The sequence below is a fragment of the Thalassophryne amazonica genome, chromosome 6 (assembly GCF_902500255.1).
Source record: "Thalassophryne amazonica chromosome 6, fThaAma1.1, whole genome shotgun sequence".
Taxonomy (NCBI): domain Eukaryota; kingdom Metazoa; phylum Chordata; class Actinopteri; order Batrachoidiformes; family Batrachoididae; genus Thalassophryne; species Thalassophryne amazonica.
In genome coordinates this window covers 116,075,529-116,100,238 of record NC_047108.1, presented here as the reverse complement: position 1 = coordinate 116,100,238, position 24,710 = coordinate 116,075,529, and the positions used below count along the sequence as shown (strand labels likewise).

The 24,710-nt window shown below is 44.3% G+C and overlaps 1 protein-coding gene across 1 annotated transcript in view; it reads left to right on the top strand.

Annotated features, from left to right (window-relative positions):
* zmynd12 (zinc finger, MYND-type containing 12) overlaps positions 1-24,710 on the top strand; it is a 31,383-nt gene continuing 6,673 nt past the window's right edge. Inside the window, exons 1-7 of the mRNA XM_034173206.1 lie at positions 1-187; positions 10,395-10,518; positions 12,937-13,108; positions 13,198-13,367; positions 13,548-13,670; positions 13,780-13,858; positions 16,592-16,737. Coding sequence (XP_034029097.1) covers positions 48-187; positions 10,395-10,518; positions 12,937-13,108; positions 13,198-13,367; positions 13,548-13,670; positions 13,780-13,858; positions 16,592-16,737 — 954 coding nt within the window. The 5' untranslated portion in view covers positions 1-47. The remainder of the gene's footprint in view (positions 188-10,394; positions 10,519-12,936; positions 13,109-13,197; positions 13,368-13,547; positions 13,671-13,779; positions 13,859-16,591; positions 16,738-24,710) is intronic.

Sequence of the window (24,710 nt, the reverse complement as noted above, 5' to 3'; positions counted from 1 at the left end):
AGCGTGAAGTACTGCGTTTCACTTTGCGGAGAAAAGTGTTTTTAACGATGGAAGAAAAACCTGAAGATCGGCAGACGACGTCGGAGATTTTTCCTCTCGCTTTGCCCAAAGGAACCAAAAAGTTGTGTGAACTTTGTCAAAGAAGAGCGAAGCTGCAGTGCGTCAACTGTCGGGTGACTTTTTACTGGTGAGCTTTGTTCTGTGTGTCAGTGAAAATAAAGAAAGAAATCAAATCTCACAGATTCTCAACACGAACACAAATACAGGGTACTAACATGGGAATTAATATAGGCTGCGATTTTTTTTTTTTAAAGATCAGTCATCATTAGGAATTTAAAACACAAAATGAAGTAAAACACATCAGCAGCACGCAGTTATGAAACTTTTTTTTTTTTTTTTTAACAAAAAAACAAAAAGTACAGCTGAGGGCAATTAAATTTTACAACAAAAGAAAAAGTAGGCACTGAGCTGCAAATACATTATTATTATTATTATTATTATTATTATTATTATCTAGAGATAAATACAGGCCATAAATTAGAGACACAAAACTCTTGCTACAATACAATGCACTTGTTGTTGTCATGGAGACCCAAGGACACGCCTCCACACCTACATCCAAAATGGTGTCAGGTCAGTTCCCCCCTGGATAACTGGATAACAGACATTTGCCCCTGACAGCTGCCCCTTGGGCAACTCCCACCTAATGCAATTGCCAGCAGTGATAATTGCCACCCAGTCAACTGCCCCCTTGGGACAACTGCCCCCAGACAATTGCCAAGATGCTATATCACTCACTCACTCATCTTCAATCACTTACTCCAATTAAGGGTCACAGGGGGCTGGAGCTTATCCCAGCAGTCACAGGGTGTGAGGTGGGGTTCACCCGGGACAGGACGCCAGTCTGTCACAGGGCTGCATATGGACAAACAAACACATTCACATCCGTACGCACAACTACGGACAATTTGAAGTGTCCAATCCACCTAACCTGCGTGTCTTTGGAGGTGGGAGGAAGCCGGAGCACCCGGAGAGAACCCACACAGACACGGGGAGAACATGAAAACTCCACACAGAAAGGCCACAGGTGGGAATTGATCCCATGACCTTCTTCTTGTGAGGCAACCGTGCTAATCCACCATGCTGCCCCAGATGCTATATCAGCGAGTTATTATTATGGGTATTATGTTATTCCACCTCAAAATTGAAGAAACCATAATAGCGACAAACTTAAAACACTCTACAACTCTGCATCTATAAATGATCTTAGCAGCTACAAAGGCTGGTCCCTCCTCAGTCTGATCACTGGTCATAATTGTAAGGCCAAATGCAATTTGGGACTGTAAAAAATGATCCTAAAAGTGAATTCTAAGGTGGTTGTATTTCTGAAACTTTAAATGCATGAAAACATAGACATAATTTTGGGATTGCTGAAAAATGGTGGTATTTTTGAGGTGTTCTTAGTTCTGAGCTGGTTGTTAGGTTGCACTGTATGTGCACTTATAGTGTCAGCAGTTGTCCAGGAGACAATTTTCCTGGGGGCTAATTGTCCCAAGGGGGCAGTTGACTGGGTGGCAAGTTTCCTAGTTTGCAATTGTTCTAGGTGACCGTTGTCTGAGGGCAGTTTTCCTAGAACCGCCCAAACTATTGTGTGGGTCAGTGATAATACACGTCAACCTGATTGCATTACTGTAACATCCATTAATATTTTATTTTTACAATTTATTAATTATTTTATTCTTAGGAAAATAGAGACACAACATTTCCCCATGCGTGTGTGTGTGTGTGTGTGTGTGTCCGTGCGTGCGTGTGTGTGTGTGTGTGTGTGTGGTCCACATTTATAGTCATATGCACATTTCCCCATTTAAGTGAAAAGTCATCACAAATTCTTGATGCTGCTGTTATAGATTTTTTTGATTTAGATTTTTTTTGTGTGTGTGTCGTTACCTCACAGAAACACATTTAATGTTCTGTAAATTCTGTGAGGTAAAGTATTCATGTAATAGAATGTTTTCTGTTTTATTGTGGTGTTTTTCTTGACTAATATTCAAAGCGTTTGCAGCACAGATTAGATATTGTGGTGAATTAGTGGGAACTGTCTTTTGGACGCTAGGGGGCAGTGTTCACTATTTATTTTTAAATGGCAAAACAACAGAACACGTCAGCATGAAGCTTTCATGTGACTGTGGAACAGCTGGAAATGAAATTACCACAAAGCGTTTTTTTGTTTGTTTGTTTGTTTGTTTGTTTTTTGTCTGTTCATGTGACTGTCAGAGAATTGTTTCCTGTAGCTCTTCAATACGTTGGACAACAACAGACTTTTTCAAATTAGTTTTTGTATAATAGGATAGGATCACAGAGATTGCAAATCCTGAAGGTGGCTGGTTGGGTTACTTCCTCCCTGGAACAATGTAGGGGTGAACAAGAGCACGTGGTGACATAGTTCCCTTTGAGATTTAAAGGAATGAACTTTTCAAACTGGCCTCTGAAGTTTACAGTCACTTATTTTAGACTTTAATATGTATAAGATGTGAAAATAACAAACAGCAGCAGCGTAGATGTCCATGGGGGGGGCGCACCTGAAGCCTGCTGAAGACGCTGGATCTCAATGTATTCTGAGCCTCTGTAACTCATTAGTAACACATGGAAGACACTGGATACTTACACCACAGGTACACCCTGGTCATAGATGAGCCCATTACAGTTTAGAGTGTAAGCTGCATACATTTCTATATTAATGAGGATGAATACATTTTTCTTGAGGTTTCTTCGTCAAACCATCAGAGGGAGTTTTTTTCTTACCACTGTCGTCTGTGCTCTTGCTCTAGGGGTTGGTAAGGTTCAACCTTACTTATGTGAAGCACCTTGAGGCAGCTTTGTTGGGATTTGGTGCTATATAAATGAAATAAATTGAAATTCTTGTGGATTAATGAAATAGTTCATTCACATTTCATGGTAGACACTTCATGCTTACTCCACAGGTATACCCTGGTTGGAGCTGACCTGATTGGATTTTACAATTGTTTTGAATGTTTCCATTTTAACAAAAGTAAGTGATTTTGGGAGGTGGTTTTCATGAAGAATACACAGTCAAGACATGATACTGGCACCATGGGTATGTATTCCCTGGGGAGTAGATGATGTGATGAGAGTTTGGACTTGTTTGGTACATATATTTCCATATTAATGAATATTACATAAGTGTTTTTTTTTCTTGTAAACAATAATTCATAAACAATGTGTGATGGTACTTCATACTTGCACCATAGATAGACAATGGAGAAAACATAAATTGATATAGATTTTAGAGTTGTTGGGTATGTATACATCCCCTGGCAAAAATTATGGAATCACCGGCCTCGGAGGATGTTCATTCAGTTGTTTAATTTTGTAGAAAAAAAGCAGATCACAGACATGACACAAAACTAAAGTAATTTCAAATGGCAACTTTCTGGCTTTAAGAAACACTATAAGAAATCAGGAAAAAAAAATTTGTGGCAGTCAGTAACGGTTACGTTTTTAGACCAAGCAGAGGGAAAAAAATATGGAATCACTCAGTTCAGAGGAATTAATTATGGAATCACCCTGTAAATTTTCATCCCCCAAACTAACACCTGCATCAGATCAGATCTGCTCGTTAGTCTGCATCTTAAAAGGAGTGATCACACCTTGGAGAGCTGTTGCACCAAGTGGACTGACATGAATCATGGCTCCAACACGAGAGATGTCAATTGAAACAAAGGAGAGGATTATCAAACTCTTAAAAGAGGGTAAATCATCACGCAATGTTGCAAAAGATGTTGGTTGTTCACAGTCAGCTGTGTCTAAACTCTGGACAAAATACAAACAACATGGGAAGGTTGTTAAAGGCAAACATACTGGTAGACCAAGGAAGACATCGAAGCGTTAAGACAGAAAACTTAAAGCAATATGTCTCAAAAATCGAAAATGCACAACAAAACAAATGAGGAACGAATGGGAGGAAACTGGAGTCAACGTCTGTGACCGAACTGTAAGAAACCGCCTAAAGGCAATGGGATTTACATACAGAAAAGCTAAACAAAAGCCGTCATTAACACCTAAACAGAAAAAAACAAGGTTACAATGGGCTAAAGAAAAGCAATCGTGGACTGTAGATGACTGGATGAAAGTCATATTCAGTGATGAATCTCGAATCTGCATTGGGCAAGGTGATGATGCTGGAACTTTTGTTTTGTGCCGTTCCAATGAGATTTATAAAGATGACTGCCTGAAGAGAACATGTAAATTTCCACAGTCATTGATGATATGGGGCTGCATGTCAGGTAAAGGCACTGGGGAGATGGCTGTCATTACATCATCAATAAATGCACAAGTTTACGTTGATATTTTGGACACTTTTCTTATCCCATCAATTGAAAGGATGTTTGGGGATGATGAAATCATTTTTCAAGATGATAATGCATCTTGCCATAGAGCAAAAACTGTGAAAACATTCCTTGCAAAAAGACACATAGGGTCAATGTCATGGCCTGCAAATAGTCCGGATCTTAATCCAATTGAAAATCTTTGGTGGAAGTTGAAGAAAATGGTCCATGACAAGGCTCCAACCTGCAAAGCTGATCTGGCAACAGCAATCAGAGAAAGTTGGAGCCAGACTGATGAAGAGTACTGTTTGTCACTCATTAAGTCCATGCCTCAGAGACTGCAAGCTGTTATAAAAGCCAGAGGTGGTGCAACAAAATACTAGTGATGTGTTGGAGCGTTCTTTGTTTTTCATGATTCCATAATTTTTTCCTCAGAATTGAATGATTCCATATTTTTTTCCCTCTGCTTGGTCTAAAAAAGTAACCGTTACTGACTGACACGTTTTTTTTTTCCTGATTTCTTATAGTGTTTCTTAAAGCCAGAAAGTTGCCATTTCAAATGACTAGTTTTGTGTCATGTCTGTGATTAGCTTTTTTTCTACAAAATTAAACAACTGAATGAACATCCTCCGAGGCCGATGATTCCATAATTTTTGCCAGGGGTTGTATTGCCAAATTAATGAGAATGAAGTGATGTTTGTGTTGGAAATGCTTTAGTTTATATTTAAAATACATCATATTCATAATATCTGTCTGAATGTGAAATGATGCCTCAAGTCAGTTAAAATAACGTTTTAAAAAGTCTCTTAAAAGCCACACTGCAGCATGTTGAACAGGTTGTTAAGTGGTTTGCATTCAGGTTATGTGTGTTTGCAAAGAAAGAGCTTCAGCAGGACCCTTCTGGCCCTTTGTCCTGAGAAGAGCCACTGATGTGCACGTGGAGAAGCTGTGTCTGTTGGGAAAGTGTAAGTACACGGACCCACAACAGGGGGCGCAAATGAACGGACAATGGAATAGGTCAGATAACACACTTTACTGTTGTGAAAATGCACAACAAGAACAACAGATTACAATAATGGACAAAGTCAAATTCACACAGGTGTCGTGTGGGCAGGCTCGAAGATAGGAGACGCCTCTCCAAAGTAGAACCGGAACCACACGGTTTCCTCCGCCACCAGACCCCGGGAATACTGGAGCCGCCAAGTCCCGAACTCCCAGGTGGCCACTGCCTCCGCGTGTCGGACCTGGCACTGCTGGCGAGGAACAAAGGACAATTAAATGAGGGCGCGTTCGCACCCAGGAATCCGAACGGCAGGTAAGTTACCTCCACCTCTCGTTGGAAAATACTCTCAGAGCAATGCACAAAAGTCACAAAGATCACTGTTAAACAGTCAGCTGAGCACGTTACCTTCTCGGTAGAAACGATATCTCGGCAAAGAGGTGGAGACGTCGTCCTGCTGATATACTCCTGCCGATCAGATGATTGGTAACAGCTGTTGCAGGTAATGCGTGACAGCTGTCACCCTGGCTGCTCCTGTGAGGCGGCTGCGCCCTCTGGTGCCTGGAGCCCGCACTCCAGACAGGGCGCCCTCTGGTGGTGGGCCAGCAGTACCTCCTCTTCTGGCGACCAGGCTTGTCCGGGTGGCGGCGGTAGAAATCGGCCAGGAGGGCCGGGTCCAGGATGAAGCTCCTCTTCACCCAGGAGCGTTCTTCAGGTCCGTACCCCTCCCAGTCCACCAAATACTGGAAGCCCCGGCCCATCCTACGGACATCTAAGAGCCGGCGCACAGTCCAAGCCGGCTCGCCATCGATGATCCGGGCAGGAGGTGGTGCCGGACCGGGAGTACAGAGGGGTGAGGTGTGATGGGGCTTGATCCGGGACACGTGGAAAACGGGATGGATTCGCAGTGAGGCCGGAAGCTGAAGCCTCACTGCGGCTGGACTGATGACCTTGATGATTTTGAACGGACCGATATACCGGTCCTGCAGCTTAGGGGAGTCCACTTGAAGAGGTATGTCCTTGGTAGACAACCACACTGCCTGCCCTGGCCGGTACGTAGGGGCCGGGGTCTGCCGACGGTCTGCATGGGCCTTTGTCCTCATCCGGGCCCTCAGCAAGGCAGAACGGGCGGCACGCCACACCCGACGGCACTTCCGTAGGTGGGCCTGGACCGAGGGCACACCGACCTCTCCCTCAACCACCGGAAACAACGGGGGCTGATACCCCAGACACACCTCAAAAGGGGAGAGGCCAGTGGCTGAAGACACCTGGCTGTTATGGGCATACTCGATCCAGGCCAGATGGGTACTCCAGGCCGCCGGGTGCGCGGCTGTCACGCAACGCAGGGCCTGCTCCATCTCCTGATTGGCCCGTTCTGCTTGCCCGTTGGTCTGGGGATGATACCCGGATGAGAGACTCACCGTGGCCCCCAGTTCCCGGCAGAAGCTCCTCCAGACGTGCGAGGAGAACTGGGGACCGCGATCGGAGACGATGTCTGTTGGGATCCCATGCAGCCGGACGACGTGGTGAACCAGGAGGTCCGCTGTCTCCTGGGCCGTCGGGAGCTTCGGGAGGGCCACGAAGTGGGCCGCCTTGGAGAATCGGTCCACTATCGTGAGGATGGTGGTGTTGCCCTGGGACGGCGGGAGGCCCGTGACAAAATCCAGGCCGATGTGGGACCAGGGGCGATGGGGCACGGGCAGCGGCTGGAGCAGTCCCGAAGCCCTACGATGGTCAGCCTTGCCCCTGGCGCAGGTGGTGCAGGCCTGGATATAGTCCCGGACGTCGGCCTCTAGGGACGCCCACCAGAAGCGCTGCCGGACAACTGCCACGGTTCTTCGCACCCCTGGATGACAGGAGAGCTTAGAGCCGTGACAGAAGTCCAAGACTGCAGCCCTAGCTTCTGGTGGGACGTAGAGTCTGCTCTTCGGCCCAGTTCCGGGGTCCGGGCTTCGTGCCAGGGCCTCCCGGACGGTTCGCTCTACGTCCCAGGTGAGGGTGGCCACGATAGTGGACTCCGGGATGATGGGTTCCGGTGGATCCGACAACTCCATTTTGACTTCATCTTCATGTACCCGGGACAAGGCATCCGATTTCTGGTTCTTGGTCCCGGGACGGTAGGTGATCCGGAAGTCAAAACGGCCGAAGAACAGTGACCAGCGGGCTTGCCTGGGGTTCAGCCGCTTGGCGGTCCTGATATACTCCAGGTTCCGGTGGTCAGTGAAAACCGTGAATGGCACGGACGTTCCCTCCAACAGGTGTCTCCACTCTTCAAGGGCCTCTTTCACCGCAAGGAGTTCTCGATTGCCGACGTCATAGTTCCGTTCGGCCGGGGTCAACCTGCGGGAAAAATAGGCACACGGGTGAAGGACCTTATCGGTCTTCCCGCTCTGGGAAAGCACAGCTCCTATCCCTGAGTCCGAGGCATCCACTTCAACCACTAACTGGCGACTAGGATCGGGCTGCACCAGAACGGGTGCAGACGAGAAGCGCCGTTTCAACTCCTTGAACGCGGCATCGCAACGATCCGACCAGGTGAAGGGGACTTTTGGTGAGGTCAGGGCTGTCAGGGGGCTAACTACCTGACTGTAGCCCTTAATGAACCTCCTGTAGAAATTTGCAAAGCCGAGGAACTGTTGCAGCTTCCTACGGCTAGTGGGTTGGGGCCAGTCTCTCACCGCCGCAACCTTGGCCGGATCAGGAGCGACGGAGTTTGGGGAGATGATAAACCCCAGGAAGGACAAAGATGTGCGGTGGAACTCACACTTCTCGCCTTTCACAAACAGCCGGTTCTCCAACAACCGCTGCAGGACCTGACGTACATGCCGGACATGAGTCTCAGGATCCGGAGAAAAGATGAGTATATCATCTAGATATACGAAGACGAATCGGTGCAGGAAATCCCGCAAGACATCATTAACTAATGCTTGGAACGTCGCGGGGGCGTTTGTGAGGCCGAACGGCATGACCAGGTACTCAAAGTGACCTAATGGGGTGTTGAATGCCGTCTTCCATTCGTCTCCCTTCCGGATCCGAACCAGGTGATACGCATTTCTAAGATCCAGCTTAGTAAAGATTTTGGCTCCATGCAGGGGGGTGAACACGGAATCTAATAATGGCAACGGGTATCGGTTGCGAACCGTAATCTCATTCAGCCCCCTGTAATCAATACATGGACGAAGTCCGCCATCTTTCTTGCCCACAAAAAAGAAACCTGCCCCCATCGGGGAGGTGGAGTTCCGGATCAGCCCGGCAGCTAATGAGTCCCGGATGTAGGTCTCCATTGATTCGCGCTCAGGTCGTGAGAGGTTGTACAGCCTGCTGGACGGGAACTCAGCGCCTGGAACCAAATCAATGGCACAATCGTACGGACGGTGCGGGGGAAGGGTGAGTGCCAGATCCTTGCTGAAGATGTCAGCAAGATCGTGGTACTCAACCGGCACTGCCGTCAGATTGGGAGGGACTTTGACCTCCTCCTTAGCCTGGGAACCGGGAGGAACCGAGGATCCTAAACACACCCGATGGCAGGTTTCGCTCCACTGAACCACCACCCCAGACGGCCAATCGATCCGGGGATTGTGCTTTAACATCCATGGGATGCCCAAAATCACGCGGGAGGTAGAAGGAGTTACAAAAAACTCAATCTCCTCCCGGTGGTTTCCAGACACCACCAGAGTTACTGGTTGTGTCTTGTGTGTGAGTAAAGGGAGGAGGGTGCCATCTAGTGCCCGCACCTGCAATGGCGAAGGAAGCGCCACCAGAGGGAGCCCTACCTCCTTTGCCCATCCGCTGTCTAGCAGATTCCCTTCTGACCCCGTGTCCACCAGTGCTCGGGCTTAAAGGGTTAAATCCCCGCTCAGGATCGTGACTGAGAGTCGTGTGGCAATTTGTGTGTGTCTCACTTGAATGTCTTGACCCCCCCTTAGCCCAGTCTCTAAGGGCGAGTGTTGACGTCTTGGCCGTTCAACAGCCGGTTGACGCCCCTCGGGATCCATGATGTTGGCCGAGATATCCTGTTGGGAAAGTGTAAGTACACGGACCCACAACAGGGGGCGCAAATGAATGGACAATGGAATAGGTCAAATAACACACTTTACTGTTGTGAAAATGCACAACAAGAACAACAGATTACAATAATGGACAAAGTCAAATTGACACAGGTGTCGTGTGGGCAGGCTCGAAGATAGGAGACGCCTCTCCAAAGTAGAACCGGAACCACACGGTTTCCTCCGCCACCAGACCCCGGGAATACTGGAGCCGCCATGTCCCGAACTCCCAGGTGGCCACTGCCTCCGCGTGTCGGACCTGGTACTGCTGGCGAGGAACAAAGGACAATTAAAGGAGGGCGCGTTCGCACCCAGGAATCCGAACGGCAGGTAAGTTACCTCCACCTCTCGTTGGAAAATACTCTCAGAGCAATGCACAAAAGTCACAAAGATCACTGTTAAACAGTCAGCTGAGCACGTTACCTTCTCGGTAGAAACGATATCTCGGCAAAGAGGTGGAGACGTCGTCCTGCTGATATACTCCTGCTGATCAGATGATTGGTAACAGCTGTTGCAGGTAATGCGTGACAGCTGTCACCCTGGCTGCTCCTGTGAGGCGGCTGCGCCCTCTGGTGCCTGGAGCCCGCACTCCAGACAGGGCGCCCTCTGGTGGTGGGCCAGCAGTACCTCCTCTTCTGGCGGCCCACACAACAGTGTCAGTGCTGCTGTTGATGTGACATGGCCGGTCCACGCCGGCTCATTCTCCTCAAGACTTCAAACACAAACAAACTGCAGCGAGCACATGTCCTCGGTGCAAAAGAAAGAAAGCAAGAAAAAATCCAGGAAACTCCAGACAGTTTCCACAGAAGAGAAGAGCCAGATGAGCAAAATTATAGACCTGTTATGTAATGGTATACAATTTAATGTGTCCTCTGTGAACTCGCAAGATATAGTGCATACTGTGGAATGAAAGCAAGAATCACATAAGGATGGAGGTGAATGTGATTACAAACTGCAACTGCAAAATATAAATAGGATTTTTTTTTTCTTTGATTTTATCAGCAATCAAGAGCATCAGCAAGTTGACTGGTCTGGAATCCACGAGAGGGTCTGTGAGCTGCTTGTTCCTGTTCGCAGCACGTCACCGACCGACTGTTTGGATGACACTCAAATACGGCTTAAACAGGTGCGAATAGGAGCACGACGTAATGTGGAACGAAGCCAACAGCAGACTTTCTGTCAGAGTTTCATTTTTGTCAATTCTGCAGTTTTGTTTAGAAGAAGTTCACAACTCCACTGGGTACAGATTTTTCTTGTAACCGCAACGTAATATAAGTAAATGTCAGGTTAGTTCTGGGTGCATGTGCTGGTGCCATGCCTGCCATGGTTCGTCTGGGTGGCAGCCACCCAGGCAGATAATCAGTCTGTCCCCAACTCCCCAAGGTAGACCCCCGTGTGCTCCAGCCAGGTGAAATGTGGACCTTTTGCAGTTGCTGCACATGCTGGATCATGCTCAGAGGATCATGCCACATAGCCAAAATCTCACAGCCGCCGTACCCTCACAATGTGAACAGTATGACTCATCTGCGTGTCCCGAGGTAACCACTTGTTTGACAACAAGTCATTCCAGTGGTACCCAAGGAACCTCCAAAGAGACCTAACATGAAAGACATCTTGCTATCACCTTAGGTCATTGGTAATGATTAGCATTCAAGTCTCACAACCATACAGTAAGACAGGAAACAGCAGAAGCCTTCTGGGTCTTTTCATCTTTGTAGGCAGGCCTATAGCAGTGATCTGATAGTCCTGCAGTTTTCATCAGCTACTCTGCAAGGTCGTGGCTGAGCAGCGACCCTCATGGTTGATGTGTCTGATGTTAGCTCGACAGGCTTTCCCACAGAAGACGCAGCACATCGGCAGTCCTGCTCTCCTTGGCAGCTCTGTCCCAGTGTTTATTGCTGGCCTCTGCCTGCTTCTGTCCATACCTCTCTGTTCTCAGCTAACTTTGCTGATGGAGAACTCCTGAAGGGTAGATTTGCATATATCCTTGTATCTCAGCTTTGGCCTTCCTCTGCATCGCCTCCCAGTCGAAATCTCACTGTGCAACACTCTCTTTGGCAGCCTGGTGTCGTCCATCCTACTCACATGACCCAGCCAATGTAACCTGTTTCCTGTAGAATTTGGAAAAGCGATGGTATGCCTTCTCACTGCAGCACCACCTCACTGATGATCTGATCCTGCCATCTTATATGTGGTATCTTCTGCAGGCAGCTGAGGTGGAAACTGTTTAGTCTTTTACTTGTCCTGAGTACAGTAGCAGGACCATAATAATAATAAGAAGAACAAGAATAATAATTGGCTAATTACAAATTCATATGTAATAAAATATTTACCATTACATTAAATTTAAGTAAAAAGGTAAAAGGTTTCTAATCCTGATGGATCATATGGTTTTGGAGATCAACACTTGTGCATTTATTTTCCTCTTTTAGCAGATGAAGCAACCACATATATGACAGTAGGTGACACACTGAGGTAAAATCCATCTTAATATTCAGCAACAGGAATGAGCGAGAACCTTCTACTGATAGACGTCACATACTAATAAAAGAAATCAAATTCAAACAGTCACTTTTTTGAACAAGAACTTTACCTGTGGGCCAGACTGATGGACAGTGAGGGCCGTGTGCAGCTCCCGGGCTGTCAGTTGTCCACCTCTCATGTACAGTCCCATGTAGACATCTAGCCCCTCCCTGAGCCTGGTTCTGCTGGAGGTTTCTTCCTGTTAAAAGGGAGTTTTTCCTTCCCACTGTCGCCAAGTGCTTGCTCATAGGGGGTCGTTTTGACCGTTGGGGTTTTTACGTAATTATTGTATAGCCTTGCCTTACAATATAAAGCACCTTGGGGCAACTGTTTGTTGTGATTTGGCGCTATATAAATAAAATTGATTGATTGATTGATTGATAGTTCGGAGGATGAGTCATATAAACCTAAATAAGAGTTTTACTTCCAGCTACAAAAGCTTTAGAAAATGGTCCGTTCCTTAGGGAGAACTACTTTAGTTTCCAGTCACTGTCACTTATGTAACTCAAAGGAAAAGCTTGAAAAAACTGTCCTGTTCTGCAAATGGGAAGACTTGTAAAAACCCGTGCAAAAATATTTGGTTGAAAAATCCTGGAGGAATGTGATGGAGGAATGTTCATTTCTACAAGCTTCACTCTCAGTGTCACCCGATATACTGTAACATATATATATATATATATATATATATATATATATATATATATATATATATATATATATATATATATATATATATATATATATATATATATAATACTGAATAAGGATTTAATGAGAAAAAGGAGAAAATAAAACTCTCTTTGCTTATTGCTGATAATAAAATTGCAGAAATGCAGCAGATTTGAATGCAAACCCAGTTCAGTGTTTTTGAAGTGATCCGACTGACGTGGCACTGGATCCTTTGTGAAGTGGGAGGGGTTCAGCCCTTTTTGCCGTTATGTAATCTTCTGAGAAGAGCAGTTTTTTAGTGGCTTTGTGTAATTTAAGGAAACAGTGACCTTCCTACTGGTTTTTGACTTAGGTGGAGCTGATTGAGATTTCCAGGTCGGTGGCTGAGAGCAAACTGGCGGAGGGGAGACACAAGGAGGCGCTCTCTGCTGCACACTTCTGTCTGCGCTGCACCCTAGACGTCCACGGCCCCAGAACGGTTCAGCTGGTTCCGGCCTACAGGCTTCTAGCTGAAGTTAACATGGGTCAGATGAATGTCCATGGTGACCCCTTGGCTCTGCTCAATAACGTCTTACACATGAAATCTGTCTGGATTTGTAATTTCAAATTCCAGGTTTGGATAATTTGGCAATGGCGGGGGAGTTCTTGTCTCAGGCGGAGTGGGTGGTACTACAGAGCCCGGAATGTGGTCCAGTATTCCAGCACCAGCTGCACAGGAGTCTGGGTCACCTCAACATGGCGATGGGAAATCTGGAAGCAGCTCTGCTCCACTTTGCTAATGACGTGGGTATCTAAACTCATCTAAAACCTCTTCATGTGCTCCTCAAGTGGGGCTTTGAATATGTCTCCTGATTTGTAGTCACTGCACGGTGAACAGTGCACAGGTGCAGCTGCAGGAGTTCAGACATGTTTATAATATCTCTGGTTGTATGAATACAATAAAAACTGCGCTTGTGTCTGTAGATCTACTACGCCTGTGAGGAGTTTGGATTGGACAGCAGCGTCACATGTGGAGGTTACTTCTTCATGGCCAACGTGTTTGTCCAACAGGAAAAGCTCCTCGTTGCTTCTTCTTTGTACTCTAAGGTAAACATCACACAACTACCCTGGAAGAAGTTGCACCATGCTTCTTTTTGGCAAAATCTATTTTTGTATTTGTAGTCTAAGATTTTTATTATTATTTTTTAAATCATAGGTAGCATGTACTTGGCATTCCCGTCTGACCAGACTCATCAAGACCCACCTTGAAGATGTCCAAACTCCAACCTGCTTGGGTGCGTCTTACAAACTTGGGGAGTGACGTGATGCAGTTACAGTCAGATCTGGTGTGGGAACATTTGCTGGTGTTCATCAACCACTCGACAGAACCACACTGGGTCCTGGTGGACACCAGTGACCCCTATACACCTACTGAATGTAGCCATCTACCTTCTGCAGCCAGCTGATATGTGGGCGTCCCTTTACATTTTCCAGTGGTGTGGTTCCTCTGCGCTGAGGCACCTGCCTGCTGGATTGTGCAGAGGGAAGAGCGTCACACGACCGTAGTGTCGGTGTTGGCATTCCCTCACAGTTGATGTGATGTGCCTCTTCTTGAGAGCCATTACAGTCAGAGAGGAGAACAAACCATGTCCGCAATTCAGACTGTAACAGAAACACCAGAGGTGGCGCTGCAGGCAGATGTTTGATTTCACAATTCCTTGATGCACTCCCTTTTTCTCTGAATTCACAGTTCGTCTTAGCCCGACAGCTGGCCATGAATTGGTCCAGATACTGGCCTCTGTCTCCTAGCCTGTGATTGGTTGGCGGCCGAGGCACTGACGTCAGCCTCACTTTGATAGGGCGCAAGCGCTGCTCTCCTATTGGTCATTTGGGAGTGGGAAATGGAGGTGGGCGATACCGGAAATTTTGGTATTGATCCGATACCAAGTAAATACAGGCCCAGTATTACCAATATCAATACTGATACTGATACTTTTTCATATTTAAGCTTCATAGATCCAAAGGATCCAAAAGTCCTAGGATAGAATTTTGCCAAATGTTGTACATGACAACAAAATACTTTATTATCACAATCAACATTTTTGTTTAAAAAAATATTACTCAAAACAACTTAAAACAAAATCTCCTGAGGTAGAGGGCTGACAAATCACAATACAAGGGTGCGCTGCTCCGTGTTGTGTGACACAGCGCAGCACTGCTCTTACAGTCAGAGAGTAGACTTTGATGAATCTGCGTGTGCAGCAGTTAGTGTGTGCGGGAGAGAAAAAAAGCTTGAGTATCAATCTTTTTACAAGAGGATCATTCAATATCAGTACCAGCATTGGTATTGATATTATCGATATTAGGATCGATCCGCCCACCTCTAGTGGGAAATCTCACTCCAAGATGGAGGCCAGTATCTGGCCCAAATCATAGCCGGGCCGGTCATCAGGCTAGATTCATCTGTAACTGGATGGTTTCGTTACTTTGTGAAGGAACCTCTTCTCCACCTGAAAACCAATCATCAGAGTATCACCTTCTTTCAGTGCATTTAGACATTAAAGGCTTTACTGCTGCGGTTTTCTGCAAAAACACACATTGCTACATGGTTATAGCAAAACATGAGCTATGCAAATGACATAGTAATGACACATATTGAATGTTTACTGACATTTTATTTATTAATTTATTTTTTAAAAATTGGAAGTAGTAGTGGTGGTGTACAGACATATCTCTTGATCACATTGAGCTCTCGAACATTTCAAAATAAAAAATAGAAAAAACTTCTAAAAGCAAAATAAGTGAATGTCACGGTGCAGATTAGCTCTTCATTTCGTTTTCTGAGGTTGTAGTACATTTTTCTGTTGTGCTGAAGAAAAAATATGTACAAAAAGTAATCTCTCTTGCCTGTATTTGCTATTTCCCATTGAAAGAAGGTGATTAAACTGTTACAAATTGTGAAATGATGTCACAGACTCCATTTTTAGCAGGTAATATAATATATTCTCAAAATAACTTTTCCTACCAAATATCTGTAGAATAAACTACTTGGCTGAAGTTGTTTTAGTACATTTAATCTGTATATAAAAAAGGTGAAAAATAATGAAAGCCACCTTTTGAACGAGTATTTTATATATACCGTGTTGATAAGTAAAATATTACTTTAATATGACGTTTAACCTGCTGTTTGATAGTTTTTAACTCACATAGCTAGTTATTTTTTAAAAGTGGCCTGTAAAGGAAAATGTAAAGGAAAATTGTGTTAAATCAGGTTTTTGCTAACATTTCATTGTTGAACATTGATCAGATGTCGTGTATGATAGGCTACTCCTGAACAAAGTTTGTGGCTTGATTTATTAGCTAATTAATAGGCAGTTAATTGGTAACATCAATGAAATAAAATTAAATGAGATTTTTGAGATTTCAAATTTGATTTGGATGTAAATGTAGGGTGTCTAAAACTATCGTATGGTTGTGCATATGGTGCATAAATCTGAATGATTTGAAAAATTCAGATTTGAAAAGTCCTGAGTGATTTCAAAAAACATTATTAGTGATTTAAATGTATTATTATTTATTATTAGTGATTTTTTTTTTTTTGAAATTCTTTATTGATATATCTCATTCTGTACTATTTCAACACTTCTCTCAAAATGTGATGTCGTCAGAGTCTCCATTGCTCCTCCTTCTTATCTGTAGAGGGCTTCATTGGTGTATTGCTGAAAAAACAAACAAACAAAATGAAGGTCAACAGTCCTATATTTAGCTGAGCTGTTTTAAAGCCCAGATTTACGCTAACGTGCTTATGGCTGAATGGAGACCACCGCTGGCACGACTCTGCTGCCCCACGACACCTGCACTACACCGTAACCGTGTTTTCTGCATCATTTTCTGGGGGAAACTGGTGTCTGACACAAAATACAGATTTCATTTCATCTTCAAACTTCTTCTGTCTGAATGTCAGGTTAATGAAATGCACAGCTGAAATGTATATTTATTTATTGACATATTACATCTGCGTCCATCAGATAAGGCCGAGCAAACTCAGGCTGACGAGATGTTAAGAACCATCTTGCAGTTTGAGGAAAATGACTCCAGAAGAGATTTGGGTCAGATTGCACTGGCGGCCCATTGTCTGGCCACGCTGTGGTTCCTCGGAGGAGACTCCCTAAAGGTGAGGTTACTGACACATTTATCCAGGATTATGCGCTCAGTTTGACACAATTCCCATTTCCTGTTGTGTGCCTGTTTTAAACTGCTGTCTCGAAATGGGATTATCCCTAACTGGTAAAGCCTTATCAACAAGGTGACGATTAGTAAGAGATGATGTAAGTGACGTTTTCCTTTGTTGTTTAGTTTCTAATGTGAGAAACCTCTCAGAGGATCCTTGGGTACAGCTTTGTATCTAATGGGTGGTTACTTGGATGCCACTTGAAATGTGAGGGTGCATCAGCTTCGGCATTTTGGCCACGTGGAGCATTTCTCTGGGCATGATCCAGTGTGTAGGTGCCTGTAGGACCCCACTGGCTGGAGAAGGCCAAGGGGACGCCCACACGCCACCCGACTGTGGCAGATAGATGGTTACTTTTGAGACGTGGGGATGCACTGGTTATCTGCCGAGGTGGTTGCCATCCAGGACTCAAGGCGGATCCGTGGTGTTGTGGATGTGACGAAGCATGACACCAGCTCATGCTCTCAGACTTGACTTTAGTTGTGAGAAAGAAATTGAAAGCACTGAAAGACCTCTCCAAAAAAGCAACAGACCTTTCTACTGGATTAACCCAAACCCATAATCCAGCAATTTGACCTCTAAGCCTTTAAACTACCCATAACCACTTGTCTAACTTAGTGGATCTGCATGTATCACTCCAGCCAATTAATAATCAACAGATGTGGATCAAACGTGTAGCCTCCATTATTGAAGTCATTGGTTTATTTAAAGAGACACTCCCAAAATTAGATTTTGGCTCCACAAGTTTTAGCGTAATACTGGTGACAAATAAACCAAACAAACACATTATCTCCTTGGCAGAGGCAGAAATCACAATAATTGAGAGCAGAGTGTGATGTTGCTCCCTAAACAAAGATCAGCCTTTAATCTGGGACTCTACTTGTGCTGTCTTTGAGTGTGATGAAGGTGATCACTGTTGCAATCGCGACATTCCACCTTTCTTTCCCCTCTCTTGGGGAAGATTGTGCATTCAGGATGGAGTGAACAGCATTGTAGTCCCCAGGGTAGAGAAGCTTGAATCTTCGACTGGACTGGGTTGCTTGACGCGAGGACGTTTCGCTTCAAATCGCAGAAGCTTCCCCAGGCTGGATGAGTAGCTCTGTAGGGCTTTGGGCCAACTCACATGGCAAGGCATCAAGGGTTTATGTGAATGGATCTGTGTACCAAACAGGTGACGGGCGCAGACTTAAAACCTTGTCTGAATTAGGGTTACTAAGTCTCTACTGGGGTGTTGGGTAATGTCTTCTGGCTAAGTCCATTATGATGTGCAGTTGGTGATCAAGATTCAGCTCTAGGCTTTCAGTGACTTCCTGAACTCAGCCATCAGAAGAGTTTGTGTTTGTGATAAAAGTGTCATACTTGTAGAGACATTCAGTTATATCTCTGCAGTGACTTTCATGTCTCTGGGTCCTCTGCCTTTGAGGTAGACTCCAGAGGCGCATCATAATAGGTGGTTTAGTCATGAGGTCACGGCACAGAGGTTTTTGGCAATGTCAATATTTTGGCAAGAGAAAGGATAAAGTCTTTAGAGTCCTGGTGCTTATTGTCTTACTGTACTGAGACTTGGATGCTGACCAGTGATGCAACAACTAGATGTCTTTGGCACTAGTTCTCATTGGATGGCCCTTGGCTGCTGCTGAAATAAGCATTTACTTTGGGAAACATAGATGGGAGTAAAAGTTGCATTGTGAGGGAATGTCACCAATGTCTGGAACCCAAGACCAACAACCGTTGCTGAGTTTCCTCTCTTGAGTTGTTTTGCCAGGCCTTTATTAGAGCCTCCTCCTACCTTTAGTCATGTCTTCAGTAAATTAAATCCTTGCTCTATTGGGTTGCGGTCAGATGAATATTCCATTTCATTGCCTTAAGTAGATCTTGTGTTGTTTTTACAGTATGTTTTAGGTCATTATCTTTTTGCACTGTGAAGCTCCATCCTATTGGTTTGGCAGCGTTTGACTGGATCAGAGCAGACAGCGTAGACCTCAACACTTCAGAATTCATTCTCATCAGCACCTACATCAACAAACAATGATACAGAACAAACGTCAGTTCCAAAATTCTGGTTTCATGGAGTGCTTTTATGGCCATGACCCTTGCAGGATCCAAGCAACTGGAGACACCCACCTTTCACCTGGCTGAGGAGATTGATGGCTATTTTTGAGAAGTAACGATGGACCAGTTGTCTGCCTGCATGGTCACTGTCCAGGACCAAGGGCGGCTCTGTGGTGTTGTGGCATCAGAGCACATTCCTAGACCTGACCTGTCCCAGTTCTTTGATTTGATCATTTATTTAGTCCCCATGGGGGCAATTCAGGTGCAGTCAGCAGTAAAAATTACATTACATTCATAAAACCACATCATACAAATTCATAAAAAACATAAAAACACAGCAGAATAAATATATAAAACAAGAGCCCAGAAATAAGGTGCGAGTCAGTATAGACTTAAGTGCAACAGTGAGTCCTTAGGTGTTATTTAAGAGAGCAATGGCTGTGGGAATAAAAGAGTTTTTTAGTCTGTTGGTTCTGCATCTGGGCATTACCAGGCGTCTGCCCGAGGGCAGAAACTTAAATTGTGGGTGCAGAGGGTGTGGCGAATTGGCCATAATTTTCCTGGCTTTTGACACAACCCTTGTTTTAAAAAGGTCCATAATGTCCGTGCACTGAGTTCCCATAATTTTACCACATTCCTTGACAATATTACAAAGACGATTGCGATTCTTAAGGTTCAATAGGTTAAGCCAACACAGGAAGGAAAAGGTTAACGCAGACACCATCTACATTATAATTCCTAAGTTTTCGCAGAAAGTACATTCTCTGATGAGCCTTACTGCACACTGCATTAACCTGCATTTCAAAAGATAATTTATTGTCAATTTGGGTGCCCAGATACTTATAATTCTCAACAATATCTATGGGCTTCCCATCAATGGACATATGATTCAGAACAGGTGGTGTTTTCCTGAAATCAGTGTGCATTTCTTTGGTTTTATCCACATTTATATGTAGAAAAGATGAATGGCACCACTCTAAAAAGTCCAGCAAGACCAAACTATGGTCTGTGGAGTCATCACCGTGCAAAAGGGACAGGATGACTGAATCATCTGGATATTTTATGATGTGATGATTATCATGTTGGCTTTTACAGAGATTAGTATAAAAAACAAACAACAAAGGGGATAAAATGCAGCCCTGAGGGACTCCAGTGGATCCACTGGCAAGCTTACATGTCCATGCCATACTACTGTCTCCACCATGTTTGACTGATGTAGTATAATTTGGATCACATCCCATTTCTTCTCCACACTCTTCCAGTCATTTTAGTACAAGTTGCTTTTGGTTTGAACTATTCAAGGGATCTTGCCTCAGAAGTGAGCAGGATGTATTTTATTTTTTTAGATGTTTTCTGGCAAAGTCTCATCTGGCATTCCTCACTCACTCTCACTCATCTTCACCCGCTGACGGGGGCGGCTGGATCCTATCCCAGCAGTCACAGGGCGTGAGGCAAGGTACGTCCTGGACAGGACATCAGTCTGTCTCAGGGCCAATCTGGCATTCCTGTTCTTGAGTATTACCAGCGGGTTTGCATGTTGTCCTACAGGCACTGGATTTATGTTTCTGAAGGTTTCTCTTGATTGCAGATTCTGACGATGATTCGCTGACCTCCAGTGTTGTTCGCTTGGAGAGATTTTGTGAACTAGGTTTTCCTCACAAGTAAAGAATTCTGCCATCATGCACCTCAGGTGTCATCCAGGTTTTTTTTGTGTTGTTTAGTTCATCAGCGCATTCCTTCATTTTAGGAATGTGGTGACTCTTCACCTCCTCCTTGCCAGATTGTCTCGTGCTTCTAGTGGTTAAAGTGGTACGCTTGAGACCAGAGGATGCTTGGTTCAAATCCCAGCCTGACCGGAAAATCACTAAGGGCCCTTGGGCAAGGTCCTTAATCCCCTAGTTGCTCCCGGTATGTAGCAAGTACCTTGCATGGCAGCACCCTCACATCGGGGTGAATGTAAGGCAGTAGTTGTAAAGCGCTTTGAGCATCTGATGCAGATGGAAAAGCGCTATATAAATGCAGTCCATTTTTTCTGTGTTGACCTTTACCGCCTCTCCAGTTTTCTTGCTTTACTGTTGCTGGCATTTGCTGTCTCTCTTGGCCTGATCCCTCAGATCCTGGTGTCTGTGATGCTTGGTCTGACCACCTACAGTACCTGTTCAGTAGACTTTTCCTAGTGTAGTGATTTGACTCCTTCGCCCCAATTGATTATTTTGTGCTTTTTGACCCATGCCTGTTTTTCAACTGAGAATAAAGAACTTTTTATTCACTATCCTGTGTCACTCTCCGGAAAGGGGTCCTGGGATGTCCTTTTCCTGTTACACAAAGGTGCAATAAAATATGGAAAAAAATCTTGCACAAGTAGTTTTATTGATGAATGCTGCTGCTTACAGAATTAGATTTCCCATGTTTAAAATAAAACTTGTGCATTAAAAAGGGTGACAAGAGTAAATATTTAGCTCCCTGGCAGACATATGGCAGGAAAAAGGCTATAGATCGTAGAATTTTGGAGCTAGACCTGCCCCTGATGGCTTACAGAGTGATGAGACCCTGAAGCATGTCTTCCAGATTCACGCTGATGTGACACTGTATTGATACAGCGGATTCAGATTCTGCCGGGCCTTCGGTGGAGTTGGAGGAACTTCACTTCTGTCACATTTGCGTCAGTAAAGTCTGGTGTGTGAAGGGTGATTCACTCACTGCACAATGGCAGTGAATCAGCAGCCACGTCGACTCGTCTGCTTTGTTTTTCCATCACACTGAACCGTTAAAACAGTAAAATAGGCGTGGAGTGGTAATACCAGCTTCCATTGCTTTTATGTCACAGTGTGTGAGGGTAACCTTGGTGTGACTTCAATGTCTGCCTATTGTTGTTGAAATTATGGCCTCATAGTGGGTTATAGTGCAGCAAGTCTTCCTTAAAAACATATCCCGGCATGCCTTAATCCAGCTGCTACACCCTGTTATTGATGTGAGCGTGACTACTGAGGTATTACCTAGATTTACAGAATTTGACAGTATCTCACTAGGCATGCTAACAAAACTTGTAATGTCAACAAAAAGCACAACCTGTTTATTTGATCCTATACTAACAAAACGGTTTAAGGACCTGTGGCCCACTGTTGGGCCGACTGTGCTGGAAATGATTAATCTTTCTTTAACTTCTGGATCTGTTCCTAAATGTTTCAAATCTGCAGTGATTAAACCATTACTTAAGAAACCTAATATTGACCCTAGTGTATTCAATCAAATTCAAATTTTATTTCTATAGCACTTTACAACAGTTTTCACTGAACCAAAGTGCTTTCCAATAGCACCAGCTAGAGATAAAATAAAAAGAAAAGTACGAAAAACACAATAAAACACAATAAGAGCATCCAAAATAGAATAAAAATAGACAAAAAAGTGTCAAAGCAATTATGTGCAAAAAGCTGCCCTGAACAAGTATGTTTTCAACTTAGCTTTAAACAGAGGCAAGCTATTAATGAACCTCAGTTCAGGAGGTAATGCATTCCACAACTTAGGACCTGCTACTGCAAAAGAACGGTCACCCCATTGTTTGGACCTGGACCTGGGAACCTCAAGAAAGTTTTGGTCAGCAGACCGAAGTGCTCTGACAGGGTTGTGTGTTTTTAACAGGTCACATAAATAAGAAGGTGCAATGCCATTTACAGCTTTAAAAACAAACATTAACAGTTTAAAATCAACTCTAAAACGGACTGGAAGCCAGTGCAGGGAGTAAAGTACAGGAGTGATGTGGCTGTGCTTCCTGGTATTGGTCAACAGGCGAGCAGCATCATTCTGGGCCAGTTGGAGTCGGTTTAGAGAGCCTTGAGTGATACCAACATAAAGTGCATTGCAATAGTCAATCCGGGAGCTGATAAAAGCATGCATAGCCTTTTCAAGGTCCTTTTGGCTTAGAAAGGGTTTGACTTTTGCCAGGAGTCTCAGCTGGAAAAAAAAAACTGCCTCTATTGATAAACTATCGGCCGATATCAAATCTATCATTTTTCTCTAAAATTCTGGAAAAAGTGGTGTCACGGCAGCTCGTAGACTATCTTACTGAGAATAATCTCTTTGAGCCACTGCAGTCTGCTTTTAGAAAATATCATTCCACAGACACGCTCTCACTAAAGTGGTGAATGATCTTCTGCTTACAATGGATTTGGACACAACTACGGTTCTGTTGCTGTTAGATCTCAGTGCTGCATTTGATACAGTGGATCATCATATTCTACTTGATAGGCTGGAAAATCATTTTGGGATTACTGGGAGTGCCCTTGCATGGCTGACGTCATACTTGACCAGTCGTTCTCACTGTGTTTTGTACAGTAACACTACCTCTAACCTTAGTGACATGAAATTTGGGGTTCCACAGGGGTCTGTCTTAGGCCCCCTGCTTTTCTCCCTTTACATAGCACCCCTTGGGCACATATTGCGGCATTTTGGGACTACCTTTCACTGCTATTCAGAAGATACTCAGTTATACATCAATCAACTCAATCAACTTTTTTCTTGTATAGCGCCAAATCACAACAAACAGTTGCCCCAAGGCGCTCCACATTGCAAGGCAAGGCCATACAATAATTATGAAACACAGTCTACGTCTAAAGCAACATAACCAAGGGATGGTCCAGGGTCACCCGATCCAGCCCTAACTATAAGCCTTAGCGAAAAGGAAAGTTTTAAGCCTAATCTTAAAAGTAGAGAGGGTATCTGTCTCCCTGATCTGAATTGGGAGCTGGTTCCACAGGAGAGGAGCCTGAAAGCTGAAGGCTCTGCCTCCCATTCTACTCTTACAAACCCTAGGAACTACAAGTAAGCCCGCAGTCTGAGAGCGAAGCGCTCTAATGGGGTAATATGGTACTATGAGGTCCCTAAGATAAGATGGGACCTGATTATTCAAAACCTTATAAGTAAGAAGAAGAATTTTAAATTCTATTCTAGCATTAACAGGAAGCCAATGAAGGGAGGCCAACACGGGTGAGATATGCTCTCTCCTGCTAGTCCCCGTCAGTACTCTAGCTGCAGCATTCTGAACCAACTGAAGGCTTTTTAGGGAACTTTTAGGACAACCTGATAATAATGAATTACAATAGTCCAGCCTAGAGGAAACAAATGCATGAATTAGTTTTTCAGCATCACTCTGAGACAAGACCTTTCTGATTTTAGAGATATTGCGTAAATGCAAAAAGGCAGTCCTACATATTTGTTTAATATGCGCTTTGAATGACATATCCTGATCAAAAATAACTCCAAGATTTCTCACAGTATTACTAGAGATCAGGGAAATGCCATCCAGAGTAACGATCTGGTTAGACACCATGCTTCTAAGATTTGTGGGGCCAAGTACAATAACTTCAGTTTTATCTGAGTTTAAAAGCAGGAAATTAGAGGTCATCCATGTCTTTATGTCTGTAAGACAATCCTGCAGTTTAGCTAATTGGTGCGTATCCTCTGGCTTCATGGATAGATAAAGCTGGGTATCATCTGCGTAACAATGAAAATTTAAGCAATACCGTCTAATAATACTGCCCAAGGGAAGCATGTATAAAGTGAATAAAATTGGTCCTAGCACAGAACCTTGTGGAACTCCATAATTAACTTTAGTCTGTGAAGAAGATTCCCCATTTACATGAACAAATTGTAATCTATTAGACAAATATGATTCAAACCACCGCAGCGCAATGCCTTTAATACCTATGACATGCTCTAATCTCTGTAATAAAATTTTATGGTCAACAGTATCAAAAGCAGCACTGAGGTCCAACAGAACAAGCACAGAGATAAGTCCACTGTCCGAAGCCATAAGAAGATCATTTGTAACCTTCACTAATGCTGTTTCTGTACTATGATGAATTCTA